A 22,007-nucleotide genomic window follows, 5' to 3' on the forward strand; every position below is an offset into this window, starting at 1 on the left:
TGTACTGACCGTAAGGACACGGTTGCTTCTTGTGTTCTGGGACCACGGGCCGCTTGCGCAGGAAGTTCTCAAGGCTGGGACCATGTCTACCCAGCGGGTCGTCAGGTGGCATGAACCTGTGAACCAACCAACACAATAAACCTACAGACCCACCGATACCCAGAAACACATACAATACACCTATTGGCTAGTGCTGTCACTAGACCAGAAATGTATCGGTCAGTACCAATACCACTAAAATTCTTCGATTCTCTATACCAATATCAATACTATGACAAAAAATAAACAACAGTTTCTACCAATTAGAAATCATTTAAATAGATATGTGCAAAACAGCTCAAAGAAATCGGAGCTGCTGTACACACACAGCTGCCTATTAATATGAGCAGGGATGCAAAGTAGAGACTGTTTAGGTAGCTTTTTAATTATCAACTTTTGACTGCTACATCACTGGTTAACGTTAGCCTAACCAAGCTAACATTAGCCGTTTGTGAACGTTGCGTGGTGAGCATGATAACAAGAGATATAGCTTTCGCAGTTCACACACAATAACGTTTCAGGTTAATAAACAATAATGCTAACATTTCAGGTAATTAAACAATAATGCTAATGTTTCAGGTTAATTAAACAATAACAGTAACGTTTCAGGTTAATAAACAATAACGGAAACGTTTCAGCTTAATAAACAATAACAGTACATTTCAAGTTACAGACATTTTGACAAAACCTAGTCACCCTGAACTGTTTATACAGCTCTGGACGTCTTTGAGGTGCTCAGCTAAATTTGTGCCGTCTCTGAGCACTGACGTCACGCATACGTCACAGCAGGACCAGAACAAGCGTTCATCAGAGATGACGTTACACTGAAGTGTGACAGCGGATGGAGAGACAGCACAACCGCACACAAAAACAAGCAAGACCCTGTTGCCAGAGCAACGGGGTGGGCGTACTTGTCGTTGACGAAGCTGTACATGAGGAGGCGTTCCTCGATGAACTTCTTCCACTCCGGCTTCTCGTTCTGCAAGTCCCGGTAGTTGTCGTTGGATACGATGATTCCATCAGAGTCACAGGCCAGCTTGACGATGAAGCGGTCGTCATAGCAGACGACCCGTCGCCCCTGGACACGGCGTGACGGGGTGAACACCAGGATCTTCTCCTTCTCCAGCTTCCTCAGAACCTCCTGGTCTGCATGTGGATGGAGTCACATGACACACCGCGTGACAGGACCACCACCACACACACACACACACACACACACACACACACACACACACACGGCAAAACACACTGCAGTCTCTCCCCATTTTAGTCAAAGCTGAGGACCCAAAACACACTCTCACATGTGTACGCACATCCTCACACAATATCACACACCTTCTCTCACACACAGTGATTCTGGGCATAGAGGTTCTCTTTACCTGTCTCCCTTTACCTGTCTGTCGTTACCTGTCTCCCTTTACCTCTCTCTCCTTACCTGTCTCCCTTTACCTGTGTCTCGTTACCTCTCTCTCCTTACCTGTCTCCCTTTACCTGTCTCCCGTTACCTGTCTCCCATTACCTGTCTCCCATTACCTGTCTCACACACGTACACAGAATCTCTCTCCCTGACACACACACACACACATACACAGACTCTCTCTCTCACACACACACACACACACACACACACACACACACACACACACACACACACACACACACACACACACACACAATCTCTCTCTTTTACACACACACACACACACACACACACCTGTTATGGGGGCGTCCGGTCTTGACTGCTCTTTCCTCCACGCTGGTACGAACACGGTGATGTCACGGTGGCCTTTCTCCAGGAACCAATCAACTGCCAGCTGGATGCCCCGGCACGAGAAAACCTCTTTGTTTCCATGGCTACAAAGCAGCAAGGACAGCAAGTTACTCACACCCCACCCCCACACACCTCACACGTGCGTGTGCACCACTTCACCTACGAACCCCAGCCTGCACCGTCATGTCTTGTGTTAAATAACTGCCAATCTGCAAATGAATCTACAGCAGGTAAGGATGTGGTCAGGGGGCGCTCAGGGCAGTGCTGGGGGGGCGGGACCAGGGGCGGGGCCAGGTAATCAGGTGGGTGTAAACACGGAGGGATGGCGGCGAGCTCTGTGATTCGTCAAGATCATCAGCTGAGCAATCTGCATGGACTTCTCCAGGACTAGAGATGAGAAACACCCCACAATGAGGAACTGCTGTCTGGCCTCAAATGACCAGACCACCCGCAGTCTGATTCAGAATAAAAGTCCTCCACACAAGATAAAATGGGTTCCTCATGTTTCTTGTTTCTTCATAAAAAAATATATATTCTTGTGGAATTTACCCCATGTGTTATTCCCTGTTATCCACCTGCAGGGGTCAGTATTGCACTTTTATGTTGCTGAAGCAGCAGTCAGGGTGCTGAGGTCATCAGCTCCAGCTGTTTTCCAGCTGTTGGCTCACACTTCAGGTGTGACTCACTGTACCACACAGCAACCAACTGACTAATTCAGTTTTAGAATAAGTGGACTTTTTACTCTAAACATTTCTAGACATTTGCTTTTTTTTAATTTGTTATTCTCCTGATTTTTCTCTGGGGGGCCAGTTTCAGAACCGGGTCAGAATGATGAGTGCAAACGCTGTAATGTCTGGTTGTTCGTTTCTATTCTGTCTGGGTTCTGGGTCCTCAGCTGTGGTCCACAGTCTCTTTTTAGAACCAATCTGCCTGTTTCAGCACTTTTGTGGAAGAAAAAAAAAGTTTTTAAAAACATTTAAACAGAATCATTAATTATTAATCCAGAGAGACATGCCCTCGAGCTCAGGGACGTCTCCAGAGAGACATGCCCTCGAGCTCAGGGACGTCTCCAGAGAGACATGCCCTCGAGCTCAGGGACGTCTCCAGAGAGACATGCCCTCGAGCTGAGGGACGTCTCCAGAGAGACATGCCCTCGAGCTCAGGGACGTCTCCAGAGAGACATGCCCTCGAGCTCAGGGATGTCTCCAGAGAGACATGCCCTCGAGCTCAGGGACGTCTCCAGAGAGACATGCCCTCGAGCTCAGGGACGTCTCCAGAGAGACATGCCCTTGAAACATGGCCCCTCCAGATATGCCCCCAAGACACACCATCGAGCTGAGGGTCGCCTCTGGAGAGACACACCCTCAATGTTTGGGACATCTCCGGAGAGACACACCCTTGAGCTGTGGGACCCCACTGGAGAGACACACCCTCAAGTTTTGGGATGTCACTGGAGAGACACGCCCGTGTATATTTAGAGCTTGCATTATTTTGATCTCTTCTATTGAACACACTTTACTCTGTGTTAATATGAGCTACTGTCAAAACAAATTCCTTGTAAGTTAGTTTGTCTTAATCAACCAATAAGCAAAGGGCCCATAAATGAGAGTCAGGGTTCTTAGTAACACTGGCTCTACCATTTAAAGATCATCCTCGTGTTACGATGCTCTTGGGAAACCCAGGTCAGATGCGATTCTGACGGACAATTCCTGGAGTCAAAATCAGGAGCGTAGGGGTCATGGGTGCAGGGGTCATGGGTCATGGGTGCAGGGGTCGTACCTCATCGCCACGTTGGAGCCGTCTATAACGATTGGCCGCAGGTTATCACACGTGTCTGTGGTCTCGTCCTCCAGCGAGGCCTCAGGACTGACCGCCTCCTTGGCCGCGCCGCTGCGGGGTGCGGAGCCGGCCGGCCCCACGGGTGCGGGGGCCTCTGCCTCGCCCCGGCTCCCCAGACGGACCAGCTCGGCCAGGACATCGTTGATGAGGGCGCCGGGACCCAGCTTGCCGAGCACCGCCTCCACCTGCTCACCCGAGTAGCCCAGCTTCAGCGCAAACTCCATCTTGGTTTGGTAGTCCCGATCACTGATGGTGTGTATCTGGGAGGCGTGTCCTGCCGGTGTGGGCGGGGCCAGTGAAGGCCCCTTCTGGGCGGAGTCAGCATGCGCGTCATCGGCACGCAGCTCCTGCAGCGTGCTGCTCTGGCTGAAACTGGGCCGGTCCAAACACGGCGATCGGCACAACTGCCGATGAGGCTTCGTCGCCATCAGCGGTTCCCGCCTTCTTCCTGCCCCGCCCCCTCCTGAGCTCCTGCTCCGTGACTGCAACTCCCCTTCACTCTCCGAGCTGCTCCCATCTTCCTCGCCCTCCTCCTCTTCTTCTTCCTCCTCCTCCTCCTCCTCCTCCTCGGGGGAGGTGTGGCCAGTGGGGGAAGGAGAGGGCAGCGGGTCACGGCACCAGGTGCGCTGCTCCATCTTGAGGCGCTGCAGCATGGCGCACGCGGCCGTCACCTGCGCAGGCCCCCCCTGCAGCTCCAGCGCATGCTCGCGCACCTGCACCACCGCACAGCTCTCGTACTCGATGGCAGCTCGCAAGGTCTGCAGACGTCTCGGCAGCCACAGGGCGAGTCGCTCACGGTGCCTCTGCACAGGCGAGATCAGAGACACGATGTAGTCCTGCAGGGAGGGGAGGGATGGGGGAGAGATGGAGTAGGAAGGGAGGAGGGAGGGAAGAGGGAGGGAGAGAGGTGGGAGGAGGGAGAGAGAAAGAAGGTAAAAGCAAGAGAAAGAAACGATGGAGCAAGGGAAGCAGTGAAAGGGAAAAGAAGAGGAAGAGAGGGTGGAAAGGGAGGAAGACAGGAGGAAGAGAGAGATGGAAGGAGGTGGGAGAGAGAGAGACACAGAAAGGAAGGAGTGGAAGAGCGAACAGAGAGAGAGAGAGACAGAACGTCAAAGTGAGTGGTGATCCAAAGATCCATTATCTGAAAAGAACTGACAGACCTTAAAAAGATAAGACGACTCTTCTGAGCTCTCTCTTTCTCTCTCTCTCTCTCTCTCACTCTCTCTCTCTCTCTCACTCTCTTTCTCTCCATGTGGGTGTCAAAAAATTTTAAAAAATCACAGGGACCAAAAAGTTCAAACACACCTTGTGATCACCCACGCACACATGCACACACACTAGAAGATGCTGACATAATAATGCTTCTACCATAAAGCATGCTGGGATGCCCTAGTCCTCTTATCTAATTGGCTGAACACAATTGTTTGGAACATTCCCCTAATGACCCAATAACAATCCAAATTTTTTTCTGAACTTCTTATACAAAATATATTTAAAATATATTCATAATAGAAAATTATATGTAAAAAATAAAACAGAAATACAAAAAGTAAAAATAGAGTAACTGTACATGTAAGTCCTTTAACATTACAAACAGGAAACAGGAGTTTACCAGCAGGAACCTCAATATTCACTTTCCCCACAAACACATCCCCACTAAAATATTACTCACTCAAACTCACTCTCACTAAAATATCACTCACTCAAACACATCCCCATTAAAATATCTCTCAAAAGCACTAGCAACTAGCCAGCTATCACAGGTAGTGACTGATAAACTAGAGTGAAGAGACACAACTGCTGCGACTATTTGATAAACAAAAAGCCAAACGTTTCGTATGGAAATATTTTGCATTTGAGTCCGACAGGGTCAAATAATGGATAATGCAAAGCCACGCAAACAGTGTCTGAAAACATTTGTCACTAAAGGAGGAAATGCCACAAATTTAGCTAAGCACATCCAGAGCTGTATAAGCAGGCCAACATTAGCTTGTTTAGACTACTGCTGTGGTAGTTCCTAACCAGTTCACTCTGCATCTCTGCTCATTATATTAATATGCTACTAGCAGACTGTGTGCAGCAACTCTGGTTTCTTTGAGTCATTTTGTAAATCTCTGTATTTGTAAAATATTTTTTAGTTGGTAGAAACTGTCACGGTGGGTCAGCCTAGACGCCACCAGAGGGTGCGCACGAGCACACCTTCACAGTCACACCCACTCCCACATGGCGCACCCCCTCTCACTCCAGACCACTCCCCTTATCAGTGTCACCTCAGTATTGACACCTGTTCCTCATCAATTCTAGGCCTAATGAAAGCCCACAGGTCGTGCTGTCCAGTGCTGCGCATTCAACCATGGTCTTCGCCTCGGGAGTCACACCCCCGAGGGGGAGAGTCTATCCCCTCTCTCAAGAAGAAGAGAGGGTGATGAGCCAGTACGTTAGGGAGGCTTTAGCGCAGGGCTATATCACTCCTTCCACCTCGGCCGCCTCAGCCAGCGTCTTCTTTGTTAAGAAGAAGGACGGTGGTCTGAGGCCATGCGTAGATTACCGAGGGCTCAATTCCCTTTTGGTGAACTACTCCTACCGGCTTCTGCTGGTGCCTTCGGCGCTAGAGCAGTTGCGGGCAGCGAGAGTGTTCACCAAACTTGATCTGGCCTACAATCTCATCCACATCAGAGAGGGGGATGAGTGGAAAATGGCATTCAGTACGTCCACTGGACACTACGAGTACCGGGTTTTGCTGTACAGCTTGGCCTCGGCTCCGTCGTTTTTCCAGGCGTTCATCAACGAGGTCTTACGGAAGTACCTGAATAGATACGTCGTCGCTTACATCAATGACATCCTGATCTATTCACCATCCCTAGACCAACATGTGCATAATAGGGGTGTGACGATGCACTCAACTCACGAGACGAAACGAGACACGATATTGGGTTCACGAGAACAAGACGAGACGAGATTTTAAGAACACTAAAATGACAAATTATATGACTGGACAACAGAGTTTTATTTAACTGAGTTACACATGCATTTTGAAATGTTTTATTATAACTCAACATGCATTATGTAAGCATGAACTTTTAATAAACTTCTTCCTCTACAAATTGAAATTAAAATAAAATTTCATAAAAGCTAAAATAAATAAAATATCTCTCCTTTTTTCAAACGCAAACAATATTACAGTGAGTCCCCACTTAACGACGGATTAGAGACTAAAAAGTCCGTCGTAAAGCATTTTTCGTCGTTAAGCGTGACCCTAGATTTAGATACGCTTTAATCGTAAATACAGTATAGAAAAAAACTAACAATGTTCTCATGCGGTGGAGGCTGCGCTGCCTCAGCTTATCGTACACAACACTCCACAACACCCCACTGTGCTGCCACTGCTCCTCCGCGCAAAATTTAAAAAAAGTCGGTTGTAACTCTGGTCCATCGTTAACCAGACCTGTCATCTGTGCAAAATAAAAAGTTCTTCTCCATCAATACAGAGTGCAAATGGTGCAAACAGAGCCTGACCAAGTATGTCACTGAATTTGCTGCAACTACACTGCCATGTTCATTTTTAATAATATTAGCATGTCCACATATTAGCATCCCCACACTGCTCCCGATATCCTTTGCTGTCTCAACTTGCCAAAGCGCCGTTCTGTCCCTGCTACCTCTGATCTAATTGAGATATGTTGATTTGAGTACTGAGCTGTGGTGGTGCTGTAAATGTCTCTGCATCGTGCTCGTATTGGCCGCGTTGTACAGAATTATTTTCATACAATGTTTGCATATGGTCCGTGTCTTATCAGTCACTCTCTTGCCATTTATTTCCGCCGGGTACCCAAAATGCTGCCAAACAAACGATTTGAAAGTGGCGGGGGCATCTTCAATAGTAATACCTGTATTGTCCGACGTCATTCTGGCTGCTTGCTGGATCACAAATCCCGCGAAACAGATTTTTTATGCGACGAGAAATCTCACCGAGTTACATCTCGCGAGATCTCGTGACATGAGAGCTGTCCTGGGCACTCTCCTGTGCAACCAGTTGTATTGCAAGCTCGAGAAGTGCGAGTTCCACCTCCCTAAGTTACATCATTAGGCCAGGCTCCATCCACATGCAAGCTGGCAAGGTGGAGGCTGTGGTGGGATGGACCAAGCCTCACACACGGCGCGAGCTTCAGTGTTTCCTGGGCATCGCAAACTTTTATAGGCAGTTCAACCGATCTTATAGTCACATAGCTAAGCCTTTTACTGACCTACTGTGTGGGGGGGGCAGGAGGCTACAGTGGAACGTAGAGGCTGAGGAGGCTTTCGAGCAATTGAAGCAAGCTTTCATTTCCGCACCGGTATTACATCAACCCGATCCTAACAAGCCGTTTATAGTGGAGGTGGATGCATCAGACGTGGGAGTGGTACTATCGCAGCACTTCAAAAAGCACATCCCACTGAAGCCCATTGCCTTTTATTCCAAAAAGCTAAGCTCGGCTGAACGCAACTATGGCATGGGAGATCGGGAACTGCTAGCTATGCGACTGGCCTTTGATGAGTGGAGGCACTGGCTAGAGGGAGCGAAGCATCCCTTTACCATCATAACGGACCATAAGAACTTGGATTACCTGAAGACAACAAAAAGAATGAATGCCCGTCAGGCACGGTGGTCCCTGTTCTTTTCCCGGTTTCGTTTCCAGGTCACCTACCGACCAGGGGAAAAAAACACTCGGGCGGAGTGCCCCCCTCATCGTAAGTACGATCCACCGGCTCACCGCACGGCTCTAATCAGCTGGGGGCACACATCACTAGGCATGGGGCATCCCGGCTCTACCCAAACATCGTGGCTGCTGGGAGCACGCTACTGTTGGCCAGGTATGCACCGGGACATCCTGCGGCACGTGGCCTCCTGCCCGGAGTATGCGAGGAGCAAAGTGCCGCATACTCCTCCTACGGGTAAGCTACTCTCCTTACCCATCCCAAAGCAGCCATGGACTCACATCGCTATTGACTTTGTTACAGATCTGCCACTCTCCGAGGGAAACACTATTTTAACGATCGACAGATTCTCCAAAATGGTGCATTTCATAGCAATGCTTGGTCTGCCTAAAGCCTGGGAGACGACGGACGCTTTGTTTAGAAAGGTGTTCCGTCAGTTCGGTCTTCCGGAGGACATTGTGTCTGATAGAGGTCCCCAGTTCACCTCTCGGATATGGAGTTTCTCACTAAGCTGAACATAATGGTCAGACTTACCTCAGGCGAACGGGCAGGTAGAACGAACAATCCAGGAACTGGGGAGATTCCTGCGCGCTTATTGTAGTGAGCATCCAGATACCTGGAGCTCGCTGCTTACCTGGGCGCAGAATTCTCTGCTTCAGTCGAGCACAGGGAGAACACCCTTTGAGTGCATGCTGGGATGCCAACCTCCGCTCTATCCGTGGAATGCTGCCTCATCGGACCAGCCCGTTATGGAGGACTGGTGCAAGAGGAATGAACGGGTCTGGGCAGATACGCATCTGCGGTTGCAGGCTGCGTTGAGAAGATTCAAGGCTAAGGTGGTCCGCAAACGGAGCAAATCCCTGTCATACAAGGTCAGGGATAAGGTATGGGTAGCAACCAGTGATGGCAGACTGGGGCCTTGTGTTACATTTGCCAAGTGGCCCAAGTTCCTATGTTCTTTGTTTGATGGATAATAAAAACTTTAGGTTACAGCCTCTGTCCCCTGCCGCCTCTGTCCCTGCGTCACAGAAACTGTTTAAGCACTCTGGAAAAAGATTTTTTTATGTGTTTATGTTGACATGAATTCATTTCATTGGTTTATTTTTTGTTGTGATATCGAAATTGGAATTGAGAATCGTACAATTTTAGTGGAATTGGTATTGACTCTCAATCCACTTTCACTGTAGCATCATTCAACAGGACATATTGCTGGAAAACAAATAAGGTAACGACTCACTAACAAACGAATAAGGTTACGACTCCCTGACAAGCGAATAAGGTAACGACTCCCTGACAAGCGAATAAGGTAACGACTCCCTGACAAACAAATAAAGTAACGACTCCCTGACAAACAAATAAAGTAATGACTCCCTGACAAACAAATAAAGTAACGACTCCCTGGCAAACAAATAAAGTAACGACTCCCTGGCAAACAAATAAAGTAACGACTCACTCACTAACAAACGAATAAGGTAATGACTCCTTGACAAAATGATATCGATACCCTGATTTCGAAATTGGTATTGAGAATCATACAGTTTTAGTGGAATTGGTATTGAATCTCAATCCACTTTCACTGTAGCATCATTCAACAGGACACATTGCTGGAAAACGAATAAGGTAACGACTCACTAAAAAACTAATAAGGTAACCACTCACTGACAAACAAATAAGGTAACGACTCACTAACAAACGAATAAGGTAACGACTCACTAACAAACGAATAAGGTAACGACTCACTGACAAACGAATAAGGTAACAACTCACTGACAAACAAATAAGGTAACGATTCACTGACAAACGAAAAAGGTAACGACTCACTGACAAACAAATAAGGTAACGACTCACTAACAAACGAATAAGGTAACGACTCACTGACAAACGAATAAGGTAACGACTCACTGACAAACGAATAAGGTAACGACTCACTGACAAACAAATAAGCAGAGGTGGGACCAAGTCAGTGTTTTGCAAGTCTCAAGTAAGTCCAAGTCTTTATCCTCAAGTCCCGAGTCAAGTCTCAAGCAAAGACAGTCAACTCAAGTCAAGTCTCGAGTCAAGACAAGCAACCGTCAAGTCAAGTCCCAAGTCTGAAACTTGGAATTTCAAGTCCTTTCGAGTCTTTTTTTTTTTTACAGGCACCAACGCTTTACGAATGCTACGCTGATGCGTTTCTTTACTCGTTTTGTTGGTGTCCGCCAGCCAAAAGATGACAGATCATTTACATTTTATATTCTCTTAATTACATAAATGTACTTAAACAAGAATGTTTTGTTACATCATTTTACACGAAAATAGCAAGCTTCATCGTAAGCAAGATGCTGTCATTACGAATGGTTATTCTAAACATTTGGATAAAATGTTTAAATATAGACTAATAAAAGGTTAGGGTTATTTTTTCATTGTTTTCTGTTATTGTGGGGTCACGGTGTAGGCTACTATTGTTACCTGGAGATTCAGTGGGGTCACATATTCTGATGGCTGCTGTCAGAATTGGTGACCCCAGTTAAAAAGGCTCACCTGTACATCCCATTCATGATTTCTTTGTTGGCTGCAATGGTGAGGGGATGGTAAATCTTGTTTAAGTACATTTATGTAATTAAGAGACGATAAATGTAAATATAAACATCTGTCATATTTTGGCTCGTGGACACCAACAAAACGAGTAAAGAAAGTGCATCAGCGTAGTTTTACGTAGCATTCGTAAAGCGTTTGTGCCTCTGAACAGAAACTGTGAAATAGTGCCCCCTGTGGTCACAAAACTCGACGGTCACAGAATCTGGTGTAACGCCGGTCTGCGTCAGAAGGACGGAAATGAAATTAATGGGGCGCACTTTATAAATATTAATATGCGTTTTAAAATTTAGATTTGGGGTAAAAAAAATCAAGTCTTTGCAAGTAAACAGGTTCAAGTCCAATTCAAGTCCCAAGTTATTGGTGTAAAAGTCCAAGTCAAGTCTAAGTCTCTGAATATTTTTTCAAGTCAAGTCAAAAGTCTTAATATTAATGACTCGAGTCCCCACCTCTGCAAATAAGGTAACGACTCACTGACAAACAAATAAGGTAACGATTCACTGACAAATGAATAAGGTAACGACTCACTGACAAACAAATAAGGTAACGGCTCACTAAAAAACGAATAAGGTAACGACTCACTGACAAACAAATAAAGTAACGACTCACTGACAAACGAATAAGGTAACTCGCTGACAAACAAATAAGGTAACGACTCACTGACAAACTAATAAGGTGACGACTCACTGACAAACGAAAAAGGTGACGACTCACAAACGAATAAGGTAACAACTCACAGACAAACAAATAAGATAACAACTCACTGACAAACAAATAAGATAACAACTCACAAATGACAAATGATGAAGCTAATGAATTGCTGGCAAACAAAGCAATGACTCTGACAAACAAACAAGGTAACAATTCACTGATCGACAAATAAGGTAACAAGTTGCTGATAAACAAATAAGCTAATGAATCACTAACAAACATATAAGGTATCAGATCAATTTGATTGACAGATCACATTAATAACTAAGTGATCTGTATGACTAATGTGAATGCATGTACACATCATAAAAATAATATTCTGCATTTTAGTTTTACAGTCCCACATGTCCTGTTTCAGTCCTGCAGTCAAAAGTGTGTCCTGTGTTTCAGTCCTGCAGTCACACGTGTGTCCTGTGTAAAAACATCATAAATCTTCATTACAATATGTAGACGTGTGTGAGAGAGAGAAAGAGAGAGAGAGGGAATGAGAGTGCACATGTCTGCATATTTCTGTTTGTGTGAATAGTACTGTAGTGTAGGCTGTGTGTGTGTGTGTGTGTGTGTGTGTCGAGATCACCATCCAGCTATGAGAGGCTTCTCTGAGCTCATGACACTCGTTGCCTGGCAACGCAGTCCTGTCATCAGCTAACTGCTTTTTAGCAGTCACGACTAACACAAAACACTGCACAATGTTCTCTGGGCAATCCTGCAACACACGCACACACACACACACACACACACACACACACACACTCACACATGCACACACGCTCATACACTCTCATACACACACACGCACACACACGCTCATACACACACGCACACATACATGCTAGAGTCACATGGAGTGTGATGGGAAAGTAAACACACATCATGAAGAGAAAACAACATGTGTGTGTGTGTGTGTGTGTGTGTGTGTGTGTGAGTCAGAATAACAGCACTAGAAATTACTAGAAGCTAGAAGCTTATAACATCAGGGGCTTTCTCTCTCTCAACCCTCCATCTCTCTCCCTCTCTCTCTCTTCCTCTCCCTTCTTTTACTCCCCCACTCTCTCCCCATCTCTCTCTCTCTCTCCCTCTCTCTCTTCCCTCCCCTCCCTTCTTTTACTCCCCCACTCTTTTTCTTCTTGGTCCTACCCTTTTTTGCTCTTTCACCATTCTTTTTACTGCTCCTCTCCCGTCGTTTTCCCTCCTTCTCTCTCTCTCTCCCCCCTTTCTCTCCCTCTCTCCTCCCTTTCTCTCCCTCTCTCCTCCCCGAGTCGTGACGCTGGGTTCCCAGTATCGTGTCCCCCAGGGTCGTGATGCACTCTCACCTGCCGCAGCGCCAAAATCTCCAACAGCTGATTCCAGGTCAGCATACAGCACAGCTGCCTCTGCTAGGCTTACTGGTGCTTGTGTTTGTGTGTAACAGCTGAATTTAGATCAGCTTTGGTCATCGGTCTCTGCTGGGGTCAGCAGCAACCCTGCTTAACAACTGATTTCAGATCAATGTGAAGTCAGCTGTCATTTTATTTTAATTTATTTTTCTTGGAACACATTGCAGTGCAGCAGTAACACTGTGTTAGGGGTTTTTGTGTAATCTTTAACCACAAAACTGCTGATTGCAGATTCAATTCACCCTGGTGAGTGTTCAGAGGACAGGAAGACCGTCTGCTGCAGCCACGTCTGGCCTCCTGCACACAGCACCACACAGACCTCCACCACACACTCACTCACACAGACCTCCACCACACACTCACTCACACAGACCTCCACTACACACTCACTCACACAGACCTCCACTACACACTCACACAGACCTCCACTACACACTCACACAGACCTCCACCACACACTCACAGACCTCCACCACACACTCATTCACACAGGCCTCCACCACACACTCACTCATACAGACCTCCACCACACACTCAGACTTCCACCACACACTCACTCACACAGACCTCCACTACACACTCACACAGACCTCCACCACACACACAGACCTCCACCACACACACAGACCTCCACCACACACCGGCACACACAGACCTCCACCACACACTCACACAGACCTCCACCACACACTCAGACTTCCACCACATACACCGACTTCCACCACATACACCGACTTCCACCACATACACCGACTTCCACCACACACTCACTCACACAGACCTCCACTACACACTCACACAGACCTCCACCACACACACAGACCTCCACCACACACCCACACACACAGACCTCCACCACACACCGACACACACAGACCTCCACCACACACTCACACAGACCTCCACCACACACAGACCTCCACCATACACCCACACACACAGACCTCCACCACACACTCAGACTTCCACCACATACACCGACCTCCACCACACACTCACTTACACAGACCTCCACTACACACTCACACAGACCTCCACCACACACTCAGACTTCCACCACACACTCACTCACACAGACCTCCACTACACACTCACACAGACCTCCACCACACACACAGACCTCCACCACACACCCACACACACAGACCTCCACCACACACTCAGACTTCCACCACACATTCACTCACAGACCTCCACCACACACACAGACCTCCACCACATACACAGACCTTCACAACACACCCACTCACAGATCTCCACTACACACTCACAGACCTCCTCCACACACTCGCTCACACAGACCTCCACTATACTCAAACAGACCTCCACTACACACATTCATGCTCAGCTTTTCCTTCTTAATATTAATCAATATCCTTCTTAAGACCAACGTGACCTGCAAAACATTTCATCTGTGCATACCTTACATTTATATTTACAGCACTTAACAAACAATATTATCCAGAGTTTCTCCAACTTGCACACATTTTATCCACACAACAGTATGTGTTAGGATTAGAGCAACCACACAACGATATGTGTTAGGATTAGAGTAACTATATAACATTGTGTGTTAGGATTAGAGTAACTATATAACATTGTGTGTTAGGGATAGAGTAACTACACAACAGTATGGGTTAGGGATAGAGTAACTACACAACAGTATGTGTTACGGTTAGAGTAACTACACAACAGTATGTGTTACGGTTAGAGTAACTACACAACAGTATGTGTTAGGGATAGAGTAACTACACAACAGTATGTGTTAGGGATAGAGTAACTACACAACAGTATGTGTTAGGGTTAGAGTAACTACACAACAGTATGCGCTAGAGATAGAGTGACTACACAACAGTATGTGTTAGGGATAGAGTAACTACACAATAGTATGTGTTAGGGATATAGTAACTACACAACAGTATATGTTAGGGATAGAGTAACCACACAACGGTATGGGTTAGGGATAGAGTAACTACACAACAGTATGCATTAGGGATAGAGTAACTACACAACAGTATGTGCTAGAGATAGAGTGACTACACAACAGTATGCGCTAGGGATAGAGTAACTACACAACATCTCGCAGGTGTGTGATTGGTTGTGTAAGAGTTGTACCTGTGTTGAAATTGTAAAGCAACCTTGGGTATCTTGAAAGGTGCTATATAAATTGAACATTCATTCATTCTTTCATTCACAACAGTATAGTTTAGGGATAGAGTAATGACACAGCAGGATGGGTTAGGATTAGAGTAACTACACAACAGTATTTGTTAGGATTAGAGTACTACACAACAGTATTTGTTAGGATTAGAGCAACTACACAACAGTATGTGTTATGGATAGAGTAACTACATAACAGTATTTGTTAGGATTAGAGTAACTACACAACAGTATGTGTTAGGGATAGAGTAACCACACAACAGTATGGGTTAGGGATAGAGTAACTACACAACAGTATATGTTAGGGATAGTGTAACCACACAACGGTATGGGTTAGGGATAGAGTAACTACACAACAGTATATGTTAGGGATAGAGTAACCACACAACGGTATGGGTTAGGGATAGAGTAACTACACAACAGTATTTGTTAGGGATATAGTAACTACACAACAGTATGCATTAGGGATATAGTAACTACACAGCAGTATTTGTTAGGGATAGAGTAACTACACAACAGTATGCATTAGGGATATAGTAACTACACAGCAGTATGTGTTAGGGATAGAGTAACCACACAACAATATGTGTTATGGATAGAGTAACTACACAACAGTATGTGTTAGGGATAGAGTAACTACACAACAGTATGTGTTAGGGATATAGTAAATACACAACAGTATGTGCTAGGGATAGAGTAACTACACAACAGTATGGGTTAGGGATAGAGTAACCACACAACAGTATTTGTTAGGGATAGAGTAACTACACAACAGTATGTGTTAGGGATATAGTAACTACACAACAGTATGTGTTAGGGATAGAGTAACTACACAACAGTATGTGTTAGAGATATAGTAACCAGACCCTCCAGAAAGTCGCGATGTTGCGATTTGCAACTTCAAGCAAACCCCGCGAATTCAGGGCGGTGTTGCAACTTCAGCCAATCACCGCAACTTTCCCGCAAATTTGACCAATCACTGATGTCTTGATGTGACGTCGACAAACTCCCGCCTTACTTCCGTATATACGTTCAAGAGGAGCAGACTGAAAGCAGCATGAGCGACGAAAATAACGGCAAAAAGATCGGGAAAAGCAGTATCCCGGTACACTACATGAAAGCGGGGATACACTGTCCAGATCCGACCCGCGAATTGATTATCTATGGCCCCCTGGATGATATTTAATTACTATTAGAACCGGCCCGCAGGCCACAGCCGCCCGATGGTGTTTTGCACGCACAAACACTACATTCCCCACAATGCAACGGTAGCCCGCGAAGTCACTGTGGCGAGGGTCTGAGATAAAGTTTATAAGTTTAAACTTTAAACTGAGATAAAGTTTAAAGTCTGAGATAAAGTTTATAAGTTTAAACTTTAAACTGAGATAAAGTTTAAAGTCTGAGATAAAGTTTATAAGTTTAAACTTTAAACTGAGATAAAGTTTAAAGTCAGAGATAAAGTTTATTTATCTCTGATCCATATCTATGAGTTACTAGTTCGCTCTGGCCCCAACCACTGGCAATCGATCTCGATATAATACTTAATTTGTGTCCATTTTACAGGCCGCCCGGTAACAACTTACGTTCGCTAACCCCGCCCCCCCGTCAACAATTAATGTTCGCCACCCCCTCCAGGTTCAAATCTCACTTCAAGCGATCTTGAAAAGTTGGCAACCCTGAATAAATAGGTAAATAGATCATTAAAATGGACTACTAAATAGAGGAAACCATACAACATTTACTCCCTATTGTAATGTACTCACAAAAAAGCAAAAACACACCGCAACTTCCATCGCAATTTTTTTGAAAAACACCCGCAACATCAAACATTTTAGCCCGCAACAATCACAAAAAAGGCCCGCGAAATCCTGGTGGGACTGAGTAACTACACAACAGTATGTGCTAGAGATAGAGTGACTACACAACAGTATGCGCTAGGGATAGAGTAACTACACAACATCTCGCTGGTGTGTAATTGGTTGTGTAAGAGTTGTACCTGTGTTGAAATTGTAAAGCAACCCTGGGTATCTTGAAAGGTGCTATATAAATTGAACATTCATGCATTCTTTCATTCACAACAGTATGGTTTAGGGATAGAGTAACCAAACAACAGTATGGTTTAGGAATAGAGTAACTACACAACAGTACATGTTAGGGAGAGAGTAACTACAAACCACTCAAAAGTATTTGTGCTCCTTGGGAACCCAACTCCTGACTGCCTAGTGTTCCAGGTATTTTTTGCTACCAACACTACAAAGTGAACTACAGCAGAACCACGTTTGTGTTGAAGTTCCCTATTTACAGAAACCCAGAAGTCTGTGCCATGTTTTTTGTCTCTGAAGTGGAGATCTTGTTCTTCAGAAGCAACTCAGTATCAGGTGACACTTCAGGTGTAAAAAGCGGTTGGACTCGACTGAAACCACCTGTTGGTCACACTTTGCAATCAATACTGAAGACTGCTGAGACACAGTATGGCTATAGTATCAGTAATCTAGACATCCAATCTAGAGTAAAACCATCTCAAGAGAATAACTAACCTAAGGATCAGGTCTAGAGTCCCAGTATCTCTAAAGTATCTGTAATCTAGAGATTAGACATTACACGTGGTAAGCGGAGAGGAAGTGAGACTTAAAATGTGCCATATTTTTTGTGGTTTTTGTGATTTTTTTCACCACAATCAAAATTTGTCCTCCACTTTTAAACAAAATTCCTGGACTGAAGATGGCCTTGTGACACATTTCAACATACAGGACTGTATTTACCCAATAATACAGCTATCAATGGAAACTTTCATAACGCGGATGATGAACTCTGAGTCACAGGCCACTAAGGGGAAGGGACATTTCAACAGAAGAAGTAAAAATTCCACAGTAGTCAGATGATTCCACAGACCAGTTGAGAAGTGAGATTCCACAGACCAGTTAAAAAGTGTGATGATTCCACAGACTAGTTCAAAAGAAGTGAGGTGATTCCACAGACCAGTTCAGAAGAAGTGAGATGATTCCACAGACCAGTTCAGAAGAAGTGAGATGATTCCACAGACCAGTTCAGAAGAAGTGAGATGATTCCACAGACCAGTTCAGAAGAAGTGAGATGATTCCACAGACCAGTTCAGAAGAAGTGAGATGATTCCACAGACCAGTTCAGAAGAAGTGAGATGATTCCACAGACCAGTTCAAAAGTGAGATGATTCCACAGACCAGTTCAAAAGTGAGATGATTCCACAGAGCAGTTCAGAAGAAGTGAGATGATTCCACAAACCAGTTCAGAAGTGAGATGATTCCACAGAGCAGAGCTATTTGTTATTTGTTAAATACGTTCTGTAAATTCTGTAATTTATAATTTAGTCTATTTAAAAATATTTTAAACACTCTCCACCACAAGTAAAGCACCTTAATTTCGTTATACCTGGTATAATGACAATAAAGATATTCTGATTCTGATAGGCAGCACTCTCAGTGACGCTCCAGTCCTCTTAGAGACAGCCCCTTCTCTCAGAAACACACCTCCTCCTCCCTAGACCTGTCTCTCATCTCGTTTATCTGTTCTCTGTCCTCACCTCCATAACAAGGCCGCTATACGCGCGCGCACACACACGCACACACACACACAGAAGAGTTTATGTCGGACTGTCTCATAGCAACAAGTGGAGCAAGCTTAGCTGTCGAGCATCACAGGTCTTTCTGAGGCCCACAGTGAAGCTAAGAGTCCATCAAGGGGTACAGACCCTCTATACAGTACAGACTGCCATACAGGACAACAGACCCCATATACAGGAGTACAGACCCTCCATACAGTACAGACTGCCATACAGGTTTACAGACCCCATATACAGGAGTATAGACCCTTCATGCAGGAGTACAGACCATCCATACAGGAGTACAGACCGTCCATACTGTACAGACTCCAATACAGGAGTACATACTCCCATACAGGATTACAGACCCCATATACAGGAGTATAGACCCTTCATACAGGAGTACAGACCCACCATACAGGACTACAGACCCTCCATACAGGAGTACAGACCCTCCACATAGTACAGACCACCATACAGGAGTACAGATCCCCTCATATAAGAGTATAGACTCTCCATACAGGAGTACAAACCTCCCATATAAGTGTATAAACCCTCCACATAAGATTACAGACCCTCCATATATGAGTACAGACCTTACATATATACATATACACATTCTCACATGCACACATACAGACTCCATCTAACACATGCACAGGACTTTGGGGTCAACGTAATGAGTGGGCTGGTTCAACATGTCTCAGATTGAATGTGTCCGCTGGGAGGAACTGGCTTCCTGCAGAAACATACACAGGACGAACGGGGCATTCATGGTAATTACTCCCAAACATCACTGTCCTGATCCCCCCAGGACTGACAACACACACACCTAGGCCCGGACCTGCTGATATGAACCTCACACTGCAGGACTGACAACACACACACCTAGGCCCGGACCTGCTGATATGAACCTCACACTGCAGGACTGACAACACATACACCTAGACCCGGACCTGCTGATATGAACCTCACACTGCAGGACTGACAACACACACACCTAGGCCCGGACCTGCTGATATGAACCTCACACTGCAGGTCTGACAACACACACACCTAGGCCCGGACCTGCTGATATGAACCTCACACTGCAGGACTGACAACACACACACCTAGGCCCGGACCTGCTGATATGAACCTCACACTGCAGGACTGACAACACATACACCTAGACCCAGACCTGCTGATATGAACCTCACACTGCAGGACTGACAACACACACACCTAGGCCCGGACCTGCTGATATGAACCTCACACTGCAGGTCTGACAACACACACACCTAGGCCCGGACCTGCTGATATGAACCTCACACTGCAGGACTGGCGACACACACACACACACACACACACCTAGGTATGGACCTGGGCACATGTACCTCACACTGAAATGACTGAGCCCCTTACACAACAACAACTAAACCCCGTTTAGCTATGCTGGCGTTTCAGGGTGGAGTTCTCCTTCCCCGTGAGACCACAACGTTGCTGCACGCGCTCCGAGGCTCCTGGCCTTGACCCTGTGACACGAGCCGTGGCGTGCATTTATACGGCCCTCAACTTTGACCTGCTGGTGTTTGCTGTCAAACTTCGTGCGGTGGATGTCGTGACGTGCAGAACACGGGCGAACAAAACAACTCAGACAGTTCACACACAAAACACCTGATGCTATAGAGGTGTGATCTGAGTGTGGCGTGTGCGTGTACACTCCAGTGCACCTAGTTATTTTTCAATGTGTTTGTAGCAGCATCTATCAAAGTATTGGTAAGTATTGTTGGTAAGTATTGTTGGTAAGTATTGTCTAGTCCGCAACTCTGATCTAGTACCACACAAACACGTCAGATCACCGACGGCAGCTTGAGTGCGGAAGGTGGACACACACACACACACACACACCACAGTACATACACACTGTGGAAACACACTACACTACACACACACACCACAGTACATACACACTGTGGAAACACACTACACACACACACACACCACAGTACATACACACTGTGGAAACACACTACACACACACACACACACACCACAGTACATACACACTGTGGAAACACACTACACACACACACACACACACACCACAGTACATACACACTGTGGAAACACACTACACACACACACCACGGAACATACACACTGTGGAAACACACTACACACTCACTAACACACTAACACACACACACACACACACACACACATACACATCACAGTACATACACACTGTGGAAACACACTACACACTCACTAACTCACACACACACACACACATACACACCACAGTACATACACACTGTGGAAACACACTACACACACACAGAGTCGTGAGCATCACTTGCGCGTTAATAACGGCGTAGTTCGGTGTAGCACTTTACCCATTTAATAAACTACGTACGAGCCGCTTCACGAGCATTAAACCCCCCCGAATAAAACAGGTTTCACTCCCCCCCCGTTAGCCTAGCCCCGGCTCGCGCCGCCAGCTCGCGCCCCCAGCCCGCCCGCGCGCGCGCGCGTGTGTACCTTGGCCTTGCCGCAGTCGCGCTCGGTGCCGTCCCGGATGTGGACGACCAGGCCGTCGGCGGCGGCGCTGCAGCTCACCGTCACCCGGAACACGCGCTGGATGTGCGGGACGCGGCGCTGGAGCACCGGGCCTGCGCTGGCGGGCGCCGCGAGCTCCAACACCATTTATCACCGTAACGGAGAGAGAGAGAGAGAGAGAGGAGCACGCGATCACCACCGCCGCCACCACCACGCGCTCCGGCAGCGCGGCGCGCGCCTCCTCCTCGCGCCCGGCCTCATCGCTCGAGCCGCCGCCGCCGCCCGGTGAAGACGGGAGAGAGAGAGAGAGTGTGTGTGTGTGTGAGTGTGTGTGTGTGTGTGTGTGTTCGCGGTGTGGTTGACGCGGCCGGTCGTGACGCCGAGCAGAGCGCGCACTGGCGGAGACCCGCGCGCCGACTACACGCGCCGCACCGCCTCCACCCACCGCGCGCGTCTCCTAGCAACAAGTCGGCGTCAGTGCGCGTGTGTGCCGTGCCGCTCGTGGCGCCCCGCGCGCGCGCGCGCTCCTAACGGGAGCAGGGGGGGGCGTGGAAGCGGGTCTGATTGTTAGAATATACGGTGTCCGTCCGATAACGGAACGCGCGTCAAGTCAAGTCAGCTTTATTTTTATAGCACATTTAAAAGACATCCAGTGTCGACCAAAGTGCTGAACAAGAATTAGAGTTGCATATAAGAGCAACATGTAAGTTTTAAACAGAAAATT

The 22,007-nt window shown here is 46.6% G+C and overlaps 2 protein-coding genes across 2 annotated transcripts in view; one reads left to right on the forward strand and one right to left on the reverse strand.

The window, feature by feature from the left end:
- Nucleotides 1–21,681, reverse strand: part of zc3h12b (zinc finger CCCH-type containing 12B) — a 29,256-nt gene extending 7,575 nt beyond the window's left edge. The window contains exons 1-5 of the mRNA XM_076987670.1: nucleotides 21,266–21,681; nucleotides 3,590–4,485; nucleotides 1,754–1,893; nucleotides 951–1,185; nucleotides 10–116 (exon numbers count right to left, since the gene is read on the reverse strand). Coding sequence (XP_076843785.1) covers nucleotides 10–116; nucleotides 951–1,185; nucleotides 1,754–1,893; nucleotides 3,590–4,485; nucleotides 21,266–21,430 — 1,543 coding nt within the window. The 5' untranslated portion in view covers nucleotides 21,431–21,681. The remainder of the gene's footprint in view (nucleotides 1–9; nucleotides 117–950; nucleotides 1,186–1,753; nucleotides 1,894–3,589; nucleotides 4,486–21,265) is intronic.
- An 84-nt stretch (nucleotides 21,682–21,765) lies between these two features.
- Nucleotides 21,766–22,007, forward strand: part of zc4h2 (zinc finger, C4H2 domain containing) — a 6,146-nt gene continuing 5,904 nt past the window's right edge. The window contains exon 1 of the mRNA XM_076987673.1: nucleotides 21,766–22,007. This exon is cut by the window's right edge and continues 264 nt beyond it. The gene's annotated coding sequence lies outside the window, so the exon portion shown is untranslated.

Source organism: Brachyhypopomus gauderio, unplaced genomic scaffold (assembly GCF_052324685.1).
Source record: "Brachyhypopomus gauderio isolate BG-103 unplaced genomic scaffold, BGAUD_0.2 sc54, whole genome shotgun sequence".
Lineage (NCBI taxonomy): Eukaryota > Metazoa > Chordata > Actinopteri > Gymnotiformes > Hypopomidae > Brachyhypopomus > Brachyhypopomus gauderio.